We start from the raw sequence: 22592 nt of genomic DNA on the forward strand, positions 1-22592 counted from the left end.
AGCATCTGCCAAACTGTTTGATGCCCTAGGTCAGATGGGGTGATGCAGTGTTGATTTGTCCAATTCCAGTTCCAAATTGTGCATTCAAGGAGTAAAGGTTTCTTGATGCTTTGCCATCCCATTTTATTACACAGGCCTACAAAAATGAGGGTCAGAAAAGTTTTTCCCAAACTTTATGGTGGTATGATATGAATTTGGGGTTGCGATTGCAAAAATGGCATCCGTTTTGCCGTATCACGTCAAGCCATGGTGTAGGGTTCCTCATGAGGAAGCTGCTTGAACCATTCACTATTGAGGCTATACTATATCTCCAAAACTAGACCTGATAGGGTAAAATGGATGAGATTTTTGGAATCAGCACCCCAAATATACCTAGGAATTGGTATAATGTTTAAGAAAGCAAAATGTGTGTTGGCCTGTGTTATATAGTACATAGTTGTTATACTACCTATTATAAATAATTACAGTCCTTTCTCTTCACTCTTTTCTAACCAGGAGAGCAATGACACAAGTTTATCCTTCCTTGTATTGCAATTTAACTCATCTGAATGACAGTCTTCTGTCAAACCAGAGGTGCCTCTTAGAAGCCTCTGGGAGGCATTCTGAGGAATGCAGAGGCTGCACACAACCTCCCTGTACCACAGAACATCTCCCAGGTGTGACCAGAAGGCCCTTCCAGTAACATCTTGGAGGTTTGGTGAGGCCCTCCAGATTTGGGTTGGGACCCGCGCTAAGTCAGGTCCGCAGGTCCCAAATCCGCAGATAAGGAGGGCCCACCCATATACAGTGGTTATTGTTTTGAATTTGTGTCAGGAAGGAAAGTCACACTCTCAAAGAAACTGGGGAGAACCCACCACCATTGGAAATGTAGGATCACTTGCTTTTAGATATAGAACAGCCATTTTCAACCACTGTGCTGTGGCACACTGGTGTGCTGCAAGTGGTCCACAGGTGTGCCACTGGAATTCGCGGGAAGGTCATTTATTAATAGGGCCAATGGGAGATGTGAACTCCCACTGGCAGCATGGTGTGCCTTGTCAATTGTCAAAAACCTGGTGGTGTGCCTTGACCATTTTAGTGCCTTGTCAGTGTGCCATGGGATGAAAACAGTTGAAAATCACTGATATAAAAGATTGCAGTTTCTTTCCCTAGCCTGATGAAAAGCACATGTGATATGGCCAGCATAAAATCTGTAGTGTCAAATGCTACAGTGTTGACAAGATAGTAATCAGAAACGGAAAGCTTGTTTTCTACCTGTTCTTCGTGTAGAATTACTTGACCTGTGAGTGGATTACCCAGAGGTGCCAGCGTCACAAAAGGCTGCCAGATGCCACCAACCGTTCTTGGAAAAATATCATACAAGTCCATGTAGTATCCATCTTTGCTAGACAAATCCATAAAGTAAAAGGACACAGGATTGCATGTAGCCACATAAAGACGGTTTTCAGCTTCAGTCTCTGTAAATAAGGAAGAAAACAATAAGCAAATTGGATGCAAGTTCAAGATTTCTTGGTCATGATAAGGTTATTTGAAGAAAAAGGCAACAATTTCGATATTGTAACAATGCACTAAAACATTTAACTTAACACTTAATATAAAGATGATGCTTTAGAAGTCAGAAATGAAGAAGCACTAGGCACCACATCTAGACACAGAACCTATTCCCAGTCACACCCCTGGAAAATGTCTGGAAACTATACTATACATACATGAGAAAAGAAACAGGTGCTACTACTGACCATGGTAAAGACTTAATGAACACAGTTCTTTCTGAAAGATAAGATGACCATGTATATGCAGTATGGCAGCTGTGTATGAGAAACAGAGCAGACATGTTCCCAGCTGCCCTCACATGACCTGCCTCTCCCCCCCTCGATAGGAGGGCAGTTTAACATCGTATAGGCTGGAAGAGGCATGAATCGCCACAAAGTGCCTTTGGATAGGCTTTATGCCATCCAATAGTAACTTTCTGATGTCCCAAGACACTTCCACAAGTTGCCAAGAACTGCCTGCAGAGGGATCATGGAACTCACTGCTGCAGTTCTATGCTCCCTGTTGCATCACTGTTGCAGGATCAGGTGGGCTTGGGCTGCTGCTGTGCCCTGGCTTTCTTCTCCCACACCATGCCCCACCTACAAAGCAGTCCAGATTTGTCCAGCAGTCCATCATTCTCCAACGTCTTCACTAATGTCTCCTCTCCAGCTAACCTCCTCTCTCCCTGCCCCCACTTTCCCTTCTGGTTCAGTCTTCTTTATGGGCTGGTACCACTATGCCATTCCTGCCCCACAGCAATCACTGTTGGTTGCCTCTTCTGTGGCCTATTTAATGGGGATGCAACACCAGATCTGTATGGTCTGGCAGTGCCTCTGTAAGACATCACTGAAAGAACTTATGGCCCATGAACAAGACTGGTGTAATCTACACAGAACAGTTATAGAATCAGCACCCTGTATAGTTCCCTGCTCTTCTCCATGACCAGCAGACACAAAATAAATTATGCTCCAAAGAAAACACTGCAAAAATATAAAATTCAAACTAAGAGTTATTGAGCAATTTGCTTACTTTGAATAAATTATATGTCACAGAATTTTTTCTTGTTGCAGAATTTGTGTTATTGTGGGCAGATCATTTTTTAATTTGCTTAGGGTAGGGTATACATAGCACAAGTCTTGACAAAATTAGAGTAATTTTGTCTCTAATTTGGGAGGGATACAATTATAACACAATTCTCTGCCTATTTTACTTGGATATAAGACCCACTGAGTTACATGGGGCTTACTCCCAAGTAACTGCCTAGTATTAGGCTGTCAATTGCATTGCTGGTCATAGACATTACAAAAGACGGCGGACATTATGTGGATATTTTAAATCTGTAATAAAATCAATGTTTCACTAATCTACAGCACACTGTACCCTCTGCAATCATCCAGGCTTCCCCTTTCTTCCTGTGTAGGTGGGAATGTGGCAAAATGGATTGTTCAGAGTGTTAGGTGGAGGGATATATAGAGCGCCCTGGTGCAGAATGACTTTTGCCCAAACATAGATAGCAATAGAAAATGGCAAATTGCACTTCACTCCATTCCACTGAGGCAGTGTTTCTCAAATTGTGGGTCGGGAGCCACTAGGTGGGTCACAAGCCAATTTCACGTTGGTCCCCATTCATTTCAATATTTTATTTTTAATCTATTAGACTTGATGCTACCATGGTATATGACTGCATTTGGGGAAATGTTACAGACCTGAACTTTTAACAAGTTACTATGTATATTCTTTCAACAATGATAGTAAATGGGACTTAGTCCTGGGTAAGTGTGGGCAGGATCGCAGCCTAGGATTGCTAAAAATTTTCCTACTTGATGATGTCACTTCCTGTGGGTCCTGACAGATTCTCATTCTAAAAAGTGGGTCCTGGTGCTAAATGTGTGAGAACCACTGCACTGAGGCAGTGCACATAGGCCAACATCACCTGAGATGCAAAGGATTTTCTGAAGTGACCATGTTTTTAACTAGGAAGCAAATTAGTTTATATTACATTCTGCTCCAGCAAACCTGAGAGATGGTTGAGTATACATGCAGTTTCTCATCATCACCAGTTTATCAAATAGCAACATTACATTCTCTACCTTGTGCCACAGCAACGTCACACACTAAATTAACTTCATTCAAAGGCAGTGACCAAAATGCAAGTTCTTCTGTAAAACTCAGGGACCTGGCTTCATGCCTCTCTAGTGGAAATGCCTGCATTGTTAAGAACATTGGACCCTGGATAAAAATAACAAGAGGCATAACATAAAGTCACAGTCACCAAATATCTTTATAAGTAATATCATAAAGGGAAGCACAATTTGATCTGTTTTCTAAGGATTACTCAAACCAAGGCTTACTGTTCAAATACCAGGTGAAAATTTCATTCAACAAACCAATAAGTACTGAATTAAGACATGCAAGACAAAGAGAGTGAGGAAGCAGCAAAGGGGGCATATGGCTTCTTACCGTTCCCACAAGCAATGACCTGTTGAATCAGGGCTATTACATTTGAATTGTTCACATGAGAATTCAGACAATTACTTTTAGAAGTTGCAAATGCAAATGTGCTTTTACCACAGCTTTCAATTCCTTTCATTGCTTTGTGTTAATTTTTAAGCCATGTGCATGCATCACTTGTACACACAGTACCAGATCAGGTACACTGAAGCACTCCACAATTTTTCATGAATGAAACTGAATCAAGATTCCCTCCTCTTTTTTTTGCCTCCAGATGGGTTTGTACATTTCTATGACCCATACAGACGTCAATCAAAACAGTATCTGGATGACAATGCAGATGGAGATGTACACTCAAATGTGTATTTATAACCACACTGCCTTCACACACAAGAGCCTTTTTCTAGGTACACATCTCTAGTGTTGTATCAGGTTAAGGCTGCAACCCTATACCCACTTCCCTGGAAGTAAGCCCAATTGAGCAGAACTGGGCTTACTTCTGAAGATCAAGGTGTTTAGAGAGCAGTTGCTTGAGACCTTTTGACATATTTGAACTGATAAACTTTTTCTGAAATCTAGAACAGTTATCACACACAGCTTTTTGTGAAATTTTGATGTGACATTTCAACAAATTTATACTGGATTATACTTTAAAACAAGCACTTCCTATGGATAGGTTCTTGTCAGATTTCCATGCTGTTTAAGGACAATTAAATACTTTCTACATTTAAATGTTGCACTCATGTACTTGCACTTATTTAATTAACAGTAAAAGGAAGGAATATTGATGTAATTATATGCATGATTCAAAAACTGTGTTCCTTTCAAATGTGCATGATTGATTGCTCTCATGATGACCTATCTAGAGGGAAAAAATTAATGCAAAAAAAGAGCAGAAGGGATAGAAGGCTGCAGAAGAAGCAAAGGGGGGGCAGACACGACGATTTTATAAAATCTATTCTAGAAAATCAAGTCAAAAGAACATTAGATAACTAACTCCACCAGTGCTGCTCTGTAATTGAGAACACTCAGAATCAGAGTGAGGGAATTTTAAAAAACACCCTCAATCTTCAGTTTGATCTATGTAATATTATTTCCTGCCTTTGAATCTTGAGATTTGGCAGGTTACAAACTGCAAATACTTAAATTATACTAGGGTATTATATTGCTGCCAAAAAACACATGATTAGTCAACACTAAACTTTTAAAAAACCTCACACACCTTTATAGCTATACGATGTGTTTCAGTAGGACAAAAAAGTCTCTGCTGTGCATTACCCACTCGGCCGACATTCCAGTAGCCCATAAATGTTGGATCTGGCAATGGCAACCTGCCCAGAAAAACATCACTGTTACTTATTTGCCATTTTTAAGTAGGACATCACTTAACAATATACTTAGCTGAGATGAAAAGTCTTGTGGTTTCCTTGCTGACACAACTTTATCCTACTATAGTATAAGCAGTCTTAAAACCCAACAATACAATGCAAAGACATATTCCATTTAGAAAGGATGTTCTACTGAAAGAGTTGAAACCTCAAATAGTCTATGCAATATTAATTCTCTTCTGACACATCCAGTAAGCTTCAAATGAGAAACTGTTAAAGGATTGAATGTAACAACTATCCAGAACCAAGAAATACACACCTAGAGAATATAAAGGAATCTTATAAAACGGTTTGAAGAGGAGGTCTGGTGGAAGGGAGTACAGATGTGAAAATGAGAAAAGTTTATTAGCGGCTTTGGGTCCCCTCAGGAGGAGAAAGGCAGGATTATAATGCAGTAAATCTGAGGTATTCAATCTGTGCGTCCCGCCTTCCTAGTGAGGCATAGCTGGCCTCCAGAGGCGTCGCCAGGCAGTTCAGGGAGAGAGGCTGCTCTGCTGCACATGCTGCCTCCTAACTTGCTGCTTTTCCGAGGCTGAGAACAAGGTGGGTGGGGCAGTGTGAAACATGGTGGGGGGAGGTGGGAGAGAAGGCTGGCTGGGCAGGAAGGCAGAGGTGCCTCATCTCATCATCGCGCTCTCTCCATGTGCAACCTCACCCCAAGGACTACATTTCCCAGTGTGCCCCTTGCCCTGGGCATCCTGGGATTGGTCAAGGCTGGAGGAGAGAAGAGTGTGGAGGTGCTGCATCTCATCAGCACAGGGCGCGCTCCTGGCAGGCTTCAAAGTACAGGCAGTGCAGTGTTTTCCTCTGCTTGGAAAGGAAGGAGCCAGCCTACTCCTAGCGGGGGTGTGTGTGTCCAAATGCCCGAGCCTGCATCCCTCTTTCTTGCCTGGGGGGAACAGGGGTGGCATCTGCATGTTGGGTGTATGTGTGTGAGCAGCCTCCGTCTACCTTGGGGTGAGTTGTAATCTTGCTGGGTGTGGCTGCAATCCTTTCCACACTTTCCTGGGAGTAAGCCCCATTGACTCAAATGGGGCTTACTTCTGAGTAGACCTACATAGGCTTGGGGTCTGTGGCAGCTTAACCAAGGATCCTTACCTTTCTCTTTTTCCTCCCCCTTCAAAAAAGAAAAAAAAGTAACTCTTGATGGCTTTGTCTCCAAAAATTGATTAAAAGTAAAAATCCCCATTCCTTTTTAGCCATTCCCCTTTTTCCTCCTGCCTCCTTTTGGGGGGGGGGGTACTCTGTTGGCTGCTATTGTAAGACAAAAGGCACAATCCTAGCTAGGTCTACTCAGAAGTAAGTCCTATTGTGTTCAGTGGGACTTACTCCCAGGAAAGTGGGGTTAGGATTCCAGCCAAACAGTCTCTATGTCTCAGTTTGCAATTAGCAGATTCACACAAAACAAAGTCTTCCCCTCCCCCAGCAAATTCATCACTTCCCCCTTCCCTTTCCAAAACTCTCCAGGTGTGCTGCTAACAAACTCAGGGCACAATCCTAACCAGGTCTACTCAGAAGTAAGTCCTATTTTGTTCAGTGGGGCTTACTCTCAGGTAAGTGTGGTTAGGATTGCAGCCTCAGTGTGCTGGCAGCCTTGTTTCTAGTGTTTAATTACAACACCTTCATCCCCATTTTGGGGGTAACTAAGGTGAGGTGTTGTAATGGGGAGCCATGGCCAATGGCTACAAGGATCAGGGGAGGCGCAAGCCGGAAAAGTTTGAGAACCACTGCAGTAAATAAATAAGTAAATATTCTGATAGTGGCAGCAGTCCCCATGTAACTGTTACCCCCTAGTCATTTGGAACCATTCATTAGCCAATTGCACTGATTAAATTCCACTTATTGACCGAGTTTATAACAGTGAAAGTGCTCAGAGCATTTTCATGGACATATAGTCAAGAGGCATAAAATGCAACTGGGTTACTTGTTTGGGCATATATCAAAAGCTGGACAGCGAAAAAAGGTAACTTACACATCTGGATTGGTTTCTACATCTAACAAACCTGTTAGACTTCCATTGCTGCATCAGAGTGCAGCACTAGGGGAAAATATGGGGGCACATAAATGGCAATACTTGCCCTAAATGTTAGGTTTGTGAACAAGAAATAATGGCATCTCATCCTAAAGTCCAATTAATTTTCATGGAGTTAAAAATTCTCTCACTGACAGATGGAAATAAGGCAAAGGAGCTCTTCGTGTATACTGATAATAATAAGAAAGGTCCACTGAGTATGTTAAAAATATTTTTCCTTCCAAGTCACAAGGGTCCAGCAATAGAGGACATGGGAAATGGTGAGATACCTTTGTCTCAGGGTGCTTGTCTGATGCTACCAAGACCACCATTATTTCATACCAAACCAAACAATAAAAACAATGGTACAATATTGACTAGAGGTGAGGGTGGTGCTCCTTTTCAAGATATGATGGGGAGACGATTTTTTATTGTTACTTCAGTCAGTTGCAGAAAATATACAGCTCAGATAACAGGGTCGCTTACCTGTACCTGATGTTCTCTGAATGTCTTCAGCAGTCACAGATGTGGGAGCACACATGTGTAGACCCTCTATTCAAAACTCTATCACACCTTCCTCCTTCTCCTAACTGATTCATACTGAACATCCATCAAGCACTCATTTTCCTCCTAGCCACCTTGAGACTTTTTCATGGGAAAGGTGGGCAGGAAACATAACCACACAGAAGACACTCAGAGAACCAGCACTATAAATCAGTCAACCTCTTTTCTCCTTCTTGTCTCTATACAGTGCCACATTTGGGAGATTTATTTGGAGGCAGTTTTAGAATGGTGTTACAGACAGCATGCAGAGAAGATAATTGTCTAAAAGGCATGTGATAAAGCTACCTTGCTGAACTAAGTAAGCTTGGATCTCGTCAATGCCTGGATGTGAGAATCCCTAGAAACTCAAGTATGCTGCTTTATTTATCTTAAAAGTGTATAACCCATTTGTCTTACTCAAAGGGGCTTACAAACAAAAATTGAAAACATTCCCAAACAGAGAGTAACAACTCAGCAGGAAAAAAAAAATCACAAAACATTTTACACACACAAAATCAACGGCAAAAGCAAGAGAAGCAAACATCATCTACCACAGACTACAGCAGGCTCTCATTTTCTGTGGGGGTTTGGTTCCAGAACCCCCCACAGATTAGAAGTTCTGTCATACTCAAGTCCTTTACCAAGAAACAGAAGGACAGAAAAGTTGCAGGGAAATCTAACCATCCACTGCTCAAAAATATTCAGAAAAATAATTTCTTAATTTTATCAGTGCAAGGCAGTCACTCTTTTCCTGCAGCAGCACTTTTTCAGCATGTTCTGCTTTCCCTCCTGCTTTCTCCCCATTGGCCGGATGTGGGAGCCAATGGAAGAAGTGGCTGGGGCTGGGCAAAGTGACAAATGGGAGGAGAGATGTGTGGGGAAAACCTAACTTGGTTTCTTTTTTTAATTAGGTTTCACAAGTTTCACAACCGAACTTGGGTGGGGAAAATCCGCTGATACCAAGTCCGCTGACCTGAAAGGCCAACTATATGTCAATCCAGTCCAAAGGTCTGTTTGAAAAGCTAGGCTTGGCCAGGCACCTAATATTGTACAGGGGTCATAACAAGACTTCAGGAAGGGCAATTCACCACAAGACTGGTACATCTTTTAAAGCTCCTAAACCTTTTGAGGCTTTAAAAGGTGAAAAATGACACCTTGAATTAAGCCAAGGACAACAAAAATAGCTAGCGTAGCTGGAACAATATTGGGCTGATAAAGCCTGTTTTAGTTAACAAAATAACTGTAGAATTTTGCAGTTTCCAGATACTCTTCAAGGGCAATCCCCATGTAGAACACATTGCAGAAGTCATCTAGAAGTTAAAAAAGGCATCACTAACCATGTCAACATCTAACCTCTCCAGAAAAATAGAGAGTTGCTACACCACCCCAGGCTAGCGCAAACCTAGTTGCTGCTGCCATTTAAGCATCCCAAACAGTACTGGATCCTGATTCTTCAGAAATAATACAACCTTATCTATGATATGTGGATACTTAAATATTTCCCTTTATTTGATTAGATTTGGTCTTACAAATCATCAATATTCATTTTATAAAAACTTCCACAATTTATACACAATTACTTGGGTTGTAAATGTATGTTAATAATGATGTATAAATTAAAAACAAAACAAAACATTGCATTAACACATCAGACTCTATCTACAGCAAGTATTCCAGGGTGACCTTAACTAGCAGCAATATGTGACATATATTAGCCTTACTCCTTGGCCAGCTGTATACTGGTAGGTTTTGCTCCAATTGGTATTCCATGTTTGTGCAAAGTCCTAATTAAAATCTCACATATTTCTTTGTTGTAGGAGTCAAAATCAAAGACATTTCGAACAACATTTGCTAGTCCTTCTGTTGGAAACTTCTGCAGAGGGGGGAAAAGAAAAAAGAAAATATAAGGTACCAAACTGAAGATTACATTAGCTTGTAGACTACGACACACACTCAAAGTTCTGCATACATTAATATCTACAGCTCTATGGATTCTTTGAAGAACAAAATGGCACCAGAAAAGCATGGGGTTCTCCATTCTTTGCAGTGCTATGCTGGAGATGGGTAGTGTTCCCCAACTCTAGAGTCTGTGTATATATCAGACCTCTCTTGAACTCAGGTGTTCCTAGGTTGAGATAGAAATATGAAATACCTACATCTGTCCATGTGTCTTTTTCATCAAATTGTTAAAAACAAAATTTACAGACTTAAAATGACTGTAGAAAGTGCAAATAAGACCTCTGCCTAAGACTTTAGAAGACTGCTGCCAGGGCTGCAATCCTATGCACATTTACCTAGGAGTAAACCCTATTAACTATAATGGGACTTCTGAGTAGACATGCATTGGATTGGGTTATAGGTCCAGTGATGGTGAACCTTTAAGGCACGGTGTGCCAAAAATTCAGGAAATGCCTACCTTGACTCTGCTGGCTCTCAACAAAAGAGAAACAGTGATTTACATATTCATTTAATTTTTAAAAATGCAGTTCAAACAAATGTGGTGCTATATATTGTATAAAGAAATGTCAAATAATTGACAAAAATTGTCAAATAAATGACAAACTCGGTTGTTAAATGTTGGTGAACACTGGCGCGTGACCCAAAACATCATGGTATGTCACTTTTGACACACATGTCATGGGTTCACCATCCTAGGTTCAACTAGGAAGTACTCAAGGATATGGTAAGGAGGAAGAGGAGCTCCAGGATTTCTCCTAGAGCAGGAGTGGTGATGTCATCAGCAGGAGGCTCAGGTGCTGCTTTCAAAAGGACCTTAGCTGAGAAGTAGCAGCAAGTTCAGCAGCAGACAAACTGAGACATTTGCCTAGGACTGTAACTTAATGTTTAGAACTGGCCATCCTCTTTCCAAAAGGGCCATTTGAAATGGTCTCTCTTAATATACATGGGCAACCCAATCCTAACAGAATTCCCCTGCACTAATGCAGCGGTGCCAGCGTGGCTTGTGCTGCATCCTGTGGGGAAATTTTGCAGGGAGGTCTCCGCAAGGTAAGAGGACATTCAAGCCTTTGCTCCAGGGAAAGCCTCTGCCTACACAATGGGTCTACTTGAACCTGCACAAGTTATATGGCTGGCGCAAGTCCATGTGCATCTGTGTCAGAGGATCAGGTTCAGGTAGGGGGGACAGGATATGGCATGATCTGCTGCTGCCAATCCCACCCTCTCCCAGTTCTGACCCACCCACTCCTGTCCCTGTCAAAACCCACCCCTGCCTCATTCAACCCCCTCCCTGGCCCTGCGTTACTCGGCATGGCAGTTACGGTGTCTATGTGTGCTGCTCCCTACGCTGGCACCAGCAGGATGGCACAGGCCTTCCTGCCAGTAATCCTAACTGGCATGTTGCAACATGCTTTATGGTATATTTGTGACAGCCTGCACGGGCAGATCACATGTTCTGCCATTGCAAAGGCTCAATAGAATTGATTATATTACTGCTGAACTGAAACTCACAACACTTTTTTCCTTCAGGCAATGAATTTTACAACACAACCTATAAAACAAAAACAAAATGGAGGAAACAGGTACTGTAGATACTGGTCTATAGGGCAAGAAATTTCTGCCAATAAGCTTAGATCATCACCTTGCCTTATCTACAAGGTCATCAGGGCAAGTGCTTTTCAAGCAAGTCCCAGCAATGGGAGAAGCAATGCAGAAATAGAGGGCTGTTAATCTCCAAGACAATCTGCCCTTGCAGGGCAAAGCTGCAGCCAAAGTTAACCTTTTATTCTCCTCATGATGAAAAAAAGCAAGCCTCCTTCTCTTTAGCAGAACCTGCTGCAGCCATTTTGCAAATGCTTTGCAGGGGTCTGTTTTTTTAAACACCAGGATGTAATCCTCATTTGCATTTGAAACCAAGTTCCACGCTACAATTCAATGCACCATTACTTAAGAATAACACCCATGGAAAACAGTGGGTCTACTTCTGAGTAAATAGAATTGAAACTATGTGCAGCTGCACTTGCTCACAGTCATTCCTTGTTGCTAATCTCTCTGCTGTGAACTGAATTGCACATTCCCAGTTATGTGTTTTAACTTGTATGTTATATGTAGAGACTCTGGCTTAACACACCAGGCACCTTAAAGAAGGATCTGATTAATGGTTCTTCTGCAGTGGTTCCCAACCTTTTTCACTTGCATGCCCCTTGGCAGCCCACTTCCATAAACTGTACCCCTCATATTAGCTAAATGTTTCTAATTAATATTAATAATATAAGCCCTCATCTCCTCTATATGAAATTGAAAACTATTCATCACAGTATTCATCACAGTATTTCCCTTTTTATCTGTTTGAAGAACTGAAGACTATGCCTTTGCACTGTTTTGCACCAGAAGTGTCCTGAGAAATTCCTAGTGATGGATTACTTTCCATATACATTTCAGCTTTTTTACTGTGCTGAACTAACCCATCTTATGAATTTCAAAAGGAATGAATTGTGAATAACCTTCCCTGGATTAGACCAACAGAACTTAAAAGTGCAGTATCTAATGACTTAGATATGCTCTGCAAATATTTAATGCTTTACAAAATTCAATATACACTTTAAAAAGTTTTTGCAAGTCTAATGCCATTATTTACACAGTGAACTGGAATTACCCAATATCTGGAATAGGTATACTGTACCTGCAAATGCTTTACAATATTCACTACTTCTCTAGTTGAATAAGGATAATTGATAATTCCTTGGTCAGCTAAGCTTCTGAGCTCTCCAAAAGCAGCCACCAGTTTTTCTAAAACTGGTTCAGGAACCTGAGGTCCATACTGTCGAAGCATTGCAATCTCTGAATCTGGTTTAGGATTATCAACTGCATGGCAGCTAAAAATATCTCCTAAAAGAAACAAGAGATGAATAGAGAGTTATGTAAAAGTAGTGGTAGTGGTATATTATTATTATTATTATTAACAGTATTTATATACCACTTTTCAACTAAAAGTTCACAAAGCGGTTTACAGAGAAAAATCAAATAACTAAATGGCTCCCTGTCCCAAAAGGGCTCACAATCTAAAAAGATGCCAAGGAATACCAGCAGACAGCCACTAGAACAGACAGTGCTGGGGTGAGGTGGGCCAGTTACTCTCCCCCTGCTAAAAAAAGGAGCACCCACTTGAAAAAGTGCCTCTTACCCAATTAGCAGGGGTATATAATGACACTAAGGGAACAGGCAAGCCAAGAGGCTTGCGCTGTATCCAGTGCAGGATACAGGTCAGAATCAGCTCAGCCAGAGGCAAGGGGAAACTTTTCCCCTTACCCCTGGGCAAGGCGCCCTGGCCCCAATGGGTCTTCTTGGACCTGCACCACCACAGGAGGTGGCACAAGTTCAAGGAGAGCAGAGCGGCTTCAAGTTGCTCCAAACTCCCTGGGAGAAGGGGTTGGGATCTGGCCTAAACTCCACTTGAATAGGCAAGCCAAGTGGCCTGTGCCATATCCAGTGCAGGTTATGGGTGGCTGCCATGCAACTCAGATTAAGAGGATATTTATTCCCTTACCCTGTGTTGCGTGCCAGCCACCCCTATGGGGCTACTTGGATCTGCTCCAGCAAAACCTGAGCAGCTCAGTGTAATGCTGGGCTGAGCAACAGCGAGGTTAGGATCTGGGTTAAGTTGCCCAGGCCAGTCCCACCCCCTTCCTGGGCCCGGTCCTCCCTCCCCGTGTCCCCCCCAAACACCCCTGTTCTGCTCTGTCACCACCTTCTCCAACCCTCAGTGCTGGCGCACATCCTTGTGGCAGCCTAGCCTATTCTAAAGGAGGTGCGAATGTGCTTTATAGCACGTACATGACATTCCTGAGCTGCTGCAAGTGACTTGCACTGGTCAATGGCCAGGTAAGGATTGCACTCTTAATATTATTTTTGGTGTTAGCTAGTAGTTCAGTGACATCAACAGGTAAACTCAAACTCAAACAGACCTTTATTGGCATATAATACAGATACAACAACAACAACAACAGCAGCAGCAGATGCAGACCTAAGGTAATTAATATTAATACTGAGGCTATATGATTATCAAGGAGGTTCAGAGTATTTACCTCATAAAGATATACTGTCAGTTAGGTGTAATCCCTTAATTCTTTTTGCCAACATTTGCTGTAAATAAACCACCACCCTCTCAGTTACATTGCTGGAAACATAACTCAACAAATGCTGTATTTTAACATCATCAGGATATTCCTTCTTGTCTACTAGAATAGGGATTAAGTATTTGGCTCTGATATCCTCATATATAGGGCACTGCAGTAACATATGTTGGAGAATTTCAATGCAGTCCTGATTACAGGAGCAGCATCTAGCAGAATAAGGCCTCCCGCTAAATCTACCAAACAGGACTTCTGATGGTAAAACATTAAATCTAGTGAGTGAAAAAACACGACGTTCCTCAGAACTCAGAAATATGCAACCATCTTTCCGGGTTTCACCGCCACCATCAGATTCAAGGGGGAGCAAACCTTATTTGCCATAGAATATAGATTATGATTTTCTCTATCTAAAGATCTTTGCTTGATCTTCCGGAATGCTTCTATTTGAGATAGTAAGCACAAGGAATCGAAATCTAAACCCACGGTTCTGATCTTATGTTCCACAATAGTCAGCCACTTCGGGACACAGCTTTCTACAAGCACTTGATGGAGAAGGCTCCGTGGATCTGAACAATAATGTACTCCAAGCTGTCTTAACAGGACAGGACTTAACTGTCCTCAGCCATACTTTTGTTTCAATTAACGTTTGTCCAGTTTCCAGACAGACTGCAGTGTGTGGCACACAGTTAGGAAGACCCAGTACTTTCCTGAGGAATTTAGCCTGTTCTCTCTCCAATAAATGATTAACAGCTCCGATCCAAATAGAAACGCCAAATAATAACTGGGAAACCACCTTGGCATTAAATATCCTTACTGCCGCAGGGACAAAACAATTGCCCTGGTTATAATAAAAGCGCTTGATAGAGTGAGCAGTAAAGTTGGCTAAATTGATTGCTCTGTCAAGCTGAGTAGTTCATGCGGTGTTATGCTGGAGATGGACACCCAAATACTTGAAGTTCTTAACTTCTATTTTTTCCCCCTTAATTGTCCAATTCTGAGGCTTCCATGTTTTACAGAACACTAAAATTTTTTATTTTTCAAAGTTCAGTTTCAATTTATTAATAGCCAAATACTCAAGAGTTCTATTCAGTGCTCATCTTAGCCCAATATGGGAGTGAGAAAGCAGTACTGCATCATCTGCATACAAAAGTATTGGTATACATGAAGAATCCAATTTGGGGTAATGTAAATTTGGCTTTAAAAAGGAGCAAGCTCGTCTAAGAAAAGAGTAAACAAAGATGGAGCCAGGATACATCCTTGCTAAACCTATATCGTTAAACCGTGTTAAACCGAGTTAAACCTATATTGGTTGGTATTTTGGAAGTCAATTCATTAGATGATGTACATCAGGTATACTTCAAAGGATGCAATATTGAAAGGAGATCCACTAGCTGAATACTGAGATGCCAACTCAGTAGAGAAACACACACTAGCATGCAACCAGGTTTCGTAAGCATTTCTACTTAAAAATATCTGTTTACAAAACTGGGGAAAGTTCTAAAGACCCTCTGCCTGAAGCTTGCAGAACCACTGCTGAGCAGAATTGACCTTGTGGGGCTAAATGAACCAATGGTATTTGCAGAACATCATTATAGGATAGCTCCATAAGTCTTTGGATCCCAGTGTCCCATCTCAAACCACTTTGTGAAAGTAAACAAAGGATACAGTATTCCTTCCTACTATAAGTCCGAAAAGAGCATGTTTTGTGGTTTGTGTAACAAAATTATTTCCAATTCAAATGCCCTTATTTTAATACATTTGGATGGCCTTAAATATGATCAACATGCAACTCATTCCCAAGTGGTATGTGACTATATGACTGAAGAAGTCTGACAGCCCAATCCTATGCATGTCTACTCAGAAGTAAGTCTCATTAAAGCCAATGGGGCTTACTCCCAGAAAAGTGTGGATAGGATTGGGCTGTGAAACAGTTAATTTTAAAAAAATTCAAATTGCTTTCTTTACATTTTTCTATTCAAGAGAAGATCAAAGCTATTATACTAAGTTCTGTACAAAATACAGTATAGCATTTTATAAAGTACTGTACTTACCCAATGTTCCAAAAAAATCATTCCCCAAAAAAGGAAATCCAGGTCTGTTAGCTAAAACTATCATCCTAAAATCTGGATGAATTTGTATGACATTTTCTCTCCCATTTACACTAGCAGGATCTGGGGAAAAAATTTTTTTGATTAACAACTTTAATTTTATAAGGGTAGTTGTTATAGTGATTATAAATAAACATTTGTAATTCTGCATTGAACTGTACCCACACACACGTAGCTAGTAAAGCAAAATTCAATGTCCGTTTTGTCTTATGGTTTGCCATATACAGCAGCAAAAACTACATTTGTCTGAAAATATCTGCATCATAGTTAACATCATTTCCAAAGCATGAAGTCATGCAAATAAAATGTTCTTAGCCATTTCGCAAAAGCTCAACTTCCAACAAATTGCTTTAAAATAAAGAGTGCTCCATTCAGAGCTCCTGTCAGACTGTCTCATATCCAATGCCTAAAATCCCTCCCCCTCCCCCACTATTTTGCTATTTTTTATTCAGGCTGGAGGCTTTGATGCATGGACACAAAACAAGTTTGCTCAATGGCCTACAGCAGTGGTTCCCAAACTGGTGGATCATGACTCACCAGCCTGGGAAGAACTGGCCTTATGCCCCTTTAAGGGGCTGGAAAGGCAGCAGTGTGATCCCCAGGAACAAGCCGCTGCTGGGAACAGACAGGGGGTTTGCTTACCTCCTACAAGTAGATCCAGGAGGGGGTGTGGGGAGCTCCATAGAGCTCCCCAATCCTCAGAAACTGAAAAAAGCAATCAAACCCACTTTTGGATTCACAACTAAAAACCACAAGTGAGTTCCAATACCTTTTCTCAATTTCTGAGATTTGGGGAGCCCTGCAGAGGCATCTGCGGGGTAGCAAACTACCTTGTAGGAGTTTGGGAACCACTAGCCTATAGGATGAGGGAAATTCATTTCCAGTTGTGGAAAAGACCTAGCATCTATGCTTGCTGTTACTGTCACTCTGAACTTTCCTAATTTTTGTTACGCAGCCTCACATTTTTTGGACACATGGACTGGAACCCTGTCCAGAGCCATGCAAAGCCTTCTGAGAAATGAAGTGGGTAGTATGGGACAGGAGTGGCTGTTGCCTGGCCCAAGCAAAGGCTGAGCTCAAGCTGAAGCCCATTGCTTCCCATAGGCAGTGCAGCTGGCAGGGAGTGCCTGGAAGGAAAAGATGAAGCTGTCAGCAACAGCCAAGCACAAGGGAAGCTACATAGACACATGCATGGAGAGAGAACAAGGCAGAGTTATTATTGTGTGCAGGTGGAGGAGGTTGCTGCTGCTGCTAGCTAAGCAGGTGAGGCAAGAACATAAGGGGACTCAGCATGAGCATGCAGCGGCCGAGTCAGCAATCATCATCATCAATCACAGGATCATCATTCACCACATGGGCCAGATAAATAGTTTCTGCAGGCCATATCTAGACTGCAGGCTGTATGCTTGACACTCCTGCGCTATCTGCATCATGGAGTTATGAAAAATTAATGCCAGTTTACCTGAATGTAAGTGGTACAGTACAATAAGATGTTTACTCTTATTGTTGCACAAGTGGTTGCATGGAGAATGATCAGTACAGTTCATGATAAGCATTTATCTGCCAGGTTTACAAGCCTGGCTACCAGTCTTCAGCTTACCAATCTGTTTGTGTCCCAAATTTGTAATTACACATACATAGATAGGAGGACAGTCTTTTGCATCTCTATCTATTTTTCTAGTCCTACATTTTATTTTGTTTTCTGAAACTGTTGATACAGTTGGACGAACTTTACTATTCTCTTCATATAGTTAATATTAAAGGTATTTTCTGAATAACAGATACAATTAGGTCATCCAGGTCAAGACCACAATATTGACTGGTGGTATTTAAAACAAAACTCTGCTCCATCAGTTGCCAAAGGACTTCAGAAATGAAGTTTCTGCCAACAGCCAGAAGACTAGAGGCACTGGAAGGCTGCATGGCTTGCCTTCCAGTAACAACATCATTACAAGAGGCAGACCACTGTAGCCCTAACCAGCCAGCAAGCAGCCGAAAGGAGTTATCTTTTCCCCTCCCAGCCACTAAGAACTTCCAGGTTCCCGTGGACTGATAACAGAAAGTAAGCACTCTCTGGCCTCTGAAAAGGGCTAAGGACTGCTGGTTGGGTATGCATAAATGGGGGGGGGTGTGTGTGGCAGGGCAGTGGGTATTGCAATTGTAACTGCCTTGAGGTCCACTCGGCTGAATAGTCTGAATAAATAAAAGCATGTTTCCCAGGGAAATAAACACTTTTTGGGCACAATCCTCACGAGGTCTACTCAGAAGTAAGTCCTATTTTGTTCAATGGGGCTAACTCTCAGGAAAGTGTGGTTAGGATTGTAACCTTTATTGCATAATTATTCTGATAGTGTTGTTACTGCCTTGGTTGAATATGCATACTATGTATAAATAAAACAGACAGCTACCTTTGGAATTTTGGGTTGCTGTTTGCTAAATTATTATAGATATTGGTTAACACACCAGGAAGGAAACCCAAGCCCAATACTCTTCAAAAGTAGTACAGAGAAGGTTATTTCAATCTACGTGACAGTTTAACTATTCATAGCATATTTACTTGCAACAAACACAACTGCTGAAAGAAAGACTTCTGGGGTTACTTACTGGCAACAAGGCGCCTTCCATCTGATAAAATCATTTCTCCACTTTCCACTAAAGTTTTTAAAATGCAAGTAACATTTGTTGGTGCCTTGTCTGCCTCATCAATTACTAGTATGTGTCCCATCTTGACAGCTTTCACCTGGAAAAATGTGTTTAGATATCACACACAAATAAGAAACTGTCAGTCCAATCCTATGCATGTCTACTCAGAAGTAAATCCCATTTGAGTCCATGGGGCTTTCTCTCAGGAAAGTGTGGATAGGATTGGGCTGTGCATTATTAATTCTGTAAGCTATTCAATAGTAATGTAAAGTTAAATTCTGTCTATTTGGTTGCAATTCTAAAACAATTGCCTGGGAGTAGATCACTATGAACTCACTGAACCATATATCTGAGCAGAAAATTGTACTGCACATACATCACACAATACAGAGCAGAAATGTAACCCCCTCCCCAAATAATAACCTTTAAGGCACATGTAATTGTTCACATTTTAGGTACTCAGTAGAACTTATTCATTCAATATCAGTGTGTGGGCACACACATGCAACCTAAATTCCACCATGACCTGCAATCTACAACCTGCAATAAGTTCAAAACGGTGATGTCAGTGGCCATGCATGACAGACAGTTTGGGAATCTGCATTGCCATTTTTCCCTGCAACCTTTGAATAGGACCTTCTTTTGGTAATTGAAGCTATTTCTTAATAAACTAAAAGAATAAGGAATAAAAAACTAAGAGATAATATTGTGGCTTCTCTTGTTGGTGTGGAATGGATGCAACACAATTTTGCTAGGCCAAGCCAGAATCGTGCCTCACACCCACGTTAGAATGTGTGCTAAGATTTGAAAAGAGAAAGAATATTCCAGGATATTATTTTGTTTTCTTAAAACTTTAACAGGACTTTGAATTCATGAGACATAAAAGAAAAATAATTATTTCTGTCTGTCATAAATCAAAGGTGACTTACTAGTGGGGAATCCTCATATTCAATAAGGCCATCTTTAACGGAAGGCTGCAGTGTCAGACTTTGTACAGTTGTGTCTCTAAGATAAAACAAAAATACACAAATTTTATATGAAGTCAAAAGGAGAGAAAAATAACTTACCTTCTGAAAAAGAAGCCAACACAACAGGTGCCTTCCCTGGATGTTCAAGCTCAAATGAATTCCAAATATTTACTAATTTGTCCCTGCCCTCCCCAAGGGTTGTTTTGTTGGGGGCGGGGGGCGGGGGGTCTTGTCATTCCCAGTGAGAGACAGAGAATCTGTTTTATGGGGAAAAAAACCACTATCCTGATATAAAATGAAATAAAAGCAGTAACATAGCTTAGCTGGCAAAGAACATCCCTGAGGGAAAATCTACTAAATGTGAAGTTTCTCACTCTTTTAGAGGCAGTTGTTGGGCTTTCTTCAGATGTTTTTTGCTCCCCCCCGCCCTGGAACGCCTCCCTCCCGCCTCCTCCCCGAGCTCGGCCAACACAAGCCTCCCCTTTCAAGTCAGTGAGGAGGCTGGATTCAGCCTCTGCGGGCCAGCGCGCGTCCCTGCGCCGGCCCAGCCAACTCTTGAGGAGGTGCAGACGTGCTTTACAGCCCATTTGTGACAAAGGCACAGTTTGGATTGCGCCCATAGACTCCACATCATAGGGGTTAAGCTAGCAAAAGCAGGGAAGACTCAGATGGCTTGTTTAATGTCACTATGGTTCCAGAAACTCAGATGTGATTAGGAAGCTCACAATATTTTGCTAGCTGTATGTCTGAAAAATCTAGTGTAACTGATAGCTAGAACCAAAGAATGAAGTCAGTGAAAGAGATACAAAGAATTGCTTACCGATGCAGTTGCAAATATTCTCTTGGTCTATTTAACAGGTGAAGGAATCTGTCAACCACCTTGTTTTTTCCTACACCCTGTAAAAACAGCGGTCACAGTTTTTAAATTAACAGAGCACAATTCAAATTTATTTATAGTCAGTGAAAGCCAACCATTAAGCAAAACCTCCTTCATTTTGTGTAACCATACTGAAATGGTTTCTGGTGCAAGAAGAATGAGAATCGTATGAGATGCGAGGGCTGAAGCAATGTTCAATATTTTTTTTTTGGAAGGGCTCTGGTCATAGTATTTAAAGTGGAGGTTGGCCTTCTGATTCAGGAGATGATCACCAAAAGGTTGGCTCCTGCACTTAGTCCTTTTCTCAGCAGCAGGAGATGAGATCAACTGTGAGCATTTTTCTAATTCTTCACACTACAAGACAGATGTGTGCTCTTGTGAGAGTTGAATAGCTTCCTGTAATCTCTTCACTCAGTGATAGGATAGCGCTTTATACAAGAGGGCAAGCTTTAGTCTGCTTGTTTCAACCCTCCAGGCAAAGTCAGAAAGGGCTGCAATTCTCCGTTTCCACCTCCTGGGTGGGCTAGAAGCAACTTTATTCCTACTGTCTGAGCAATGGTGATGACAACTTGTCTGTCCACCTCATTCTGAACAAATCTGGCAGCTGAGGGTATTTGCTTAAACATTGCTGTGCAGAAGCAAGGCAAGGCAACTGGCAGGACAGGTTCACTTGCAAGGACACGTTTCAACTGACTGGCCTGAGGCAATGGGCACCCCAATCCTGGGCTACCTGGCATGCAGGGCTGCTGCAGTGCCATGGCATCCTAAGCGTACCAGGCAGTCACCAGTGGCTCTTTGGAGGAAGGGGACATTTATTCCCTTCCTCCAGGTAAGGGAAGTAGTCCCGCAGTGGGGCTACTCGATTTTGTTGTGGCTCTTTAACCAGCACAGAATCAAGAGTCCCGTGTTGGGTTGCATGGTCCAGTGCAGCTCCAGCTGGATCCAGTGCAGCTGAGCTCTGCCAGTCCCGCCCCACTCTCGCCCCACTCTCACCCCACTCCCACCACACCACACTTTCCCCCTGCCCACCCAGGAATACCTCCTCTCCACCCCCCACCCTGTCTTACCTTTCTGCCACCCAGTGTTCTTATGGAGCACCAGACGGCGGACTGCAGGCCCAGCACTGGAGCTGGCTCAGCACAAACTCACTCTGGGTTAGCTCCAGCGTGGGCCCGCAGTAAGGTTCAGAAGCATGCCTTATGGCATATTTGCAACAGTGGGTCTGGATTAGGACTTGACTCAGCCCACATCACTGGTGGGTCAGCTCTGCCTTCAAAGTCCCTTCCAACTGTAACATTCTGTGACTGCCCATAATTTCACAAGTGATTAAAAGAAAAGCCATTTTCAAGGTTTGCGAATATATTCTAGAGTCTAAATCCATGTGTTTAATTTTGCATCTTCATTGGAATTTTGTATATTATGCTCTGGCTACATCTGTGTACTTGGGCTCCATTAACTGGAGAGCTCTTACTGCTAGACAGCATCAACTTTACTATGGAGGTTGACCACATATGAGGGAGATGAGGTATGCTTCTGTATGGAAAGAGAGATGCTTCTGAGAATACAGCACTTAGCCACCCCTGTTAGAGAAAGAGATGGAGGATAAAACCCTTCCTAGATTTAAAGGCAGAGATTCTGCATTCCTTGCAAGTGGGGATGAAAAGCTTTAGAAAATAAGGCTACAGGTCAAACTAAACGTGACAGGAGTCATATTTTTACAAAATCATTATCCACCATCTTTACCACAGGGTGGGGAACAAGCTCATCTAACATCAAAAGAGCTGCATGAGTTCTTCCATATTGGCATTTTTCTCCCTCTTTGGCTCTAATTACAAAACTTTGAGTCTATACACATCTTGGTATCAATGCAGGATTATTATGAGAAGCTAATATGGATTTGTCAAGAATAAGTCTTGCCAGACAAACTTTATCTTTTTTTTCTGATCGGATTACCAGACTCAAGCTAGAAGCAGACTTTATT

The 22592-nt window shown here is 41.9% G+C and overlaps 1 protein-coding gene across 1 annotated transcript in view; it reads right to left on the reverse strand.

Annotated features, from left to right (window-relative positions):
- The window catches only part of VWA8 (von Willebrand factor A domain containing 8), a 127518-nt gene that overhangs the window by 49453 nt on the left and 55473 nt on the right, over positions 1 to 22592 (reverse strand). Inside the window, exons 21-29 of the mRNA XM_066619382.1 lie at positions 20555 to 20631; positions 19696 to 19771; positions 18728 to 18863; positions 16067 to 16186; positions 12566 to 12771; positions 9648 to 9799; positions 5207 to 5315; positions 3624 to 3762; positions 1255 to 1457 (exon numbers count right to left, since the gene is read on the reverse strand). Of these exons, the coding sequence (XP_066475479.1) occupies positions 1255 to 1457; positions 3624 to 3762; positions 5207 to 5315; positions 9648 to 9799; positions 12566 to 12771; positions 16067 to 16186; positions 18728 to 18863; positions 19696 to 19771; positions 20555 to 20631 (1218 nt within the window). The remainder of the gene's footprint in view (positions 1 to 1254; positions 1458 to 3623; positions 3763 to 5206; positions 5316 to 9647; positions 9800 to 12565; positions 12772 to 16066; positions 16187 to 18727; positions 18864 to 19695; positions 19772 to 20554; positions 20632 to 22592) is intronic.

The sequence above is a fragment of the Tiliqua scincoides genome, chromosome 3, assembly GCF_035046505.1.
Source record: "Tiliqua scincoides isolate rTilSci1 chromosome 3, rTilSci1.hap2, whole genome shotgun sequence".
Classification (NCBI taxonomy): Eukaryota; Metazoa; Chordata; class Lepidosauria; order Squamata; family Scincidae; genus Tiliqua; species Tiliqua scincoides.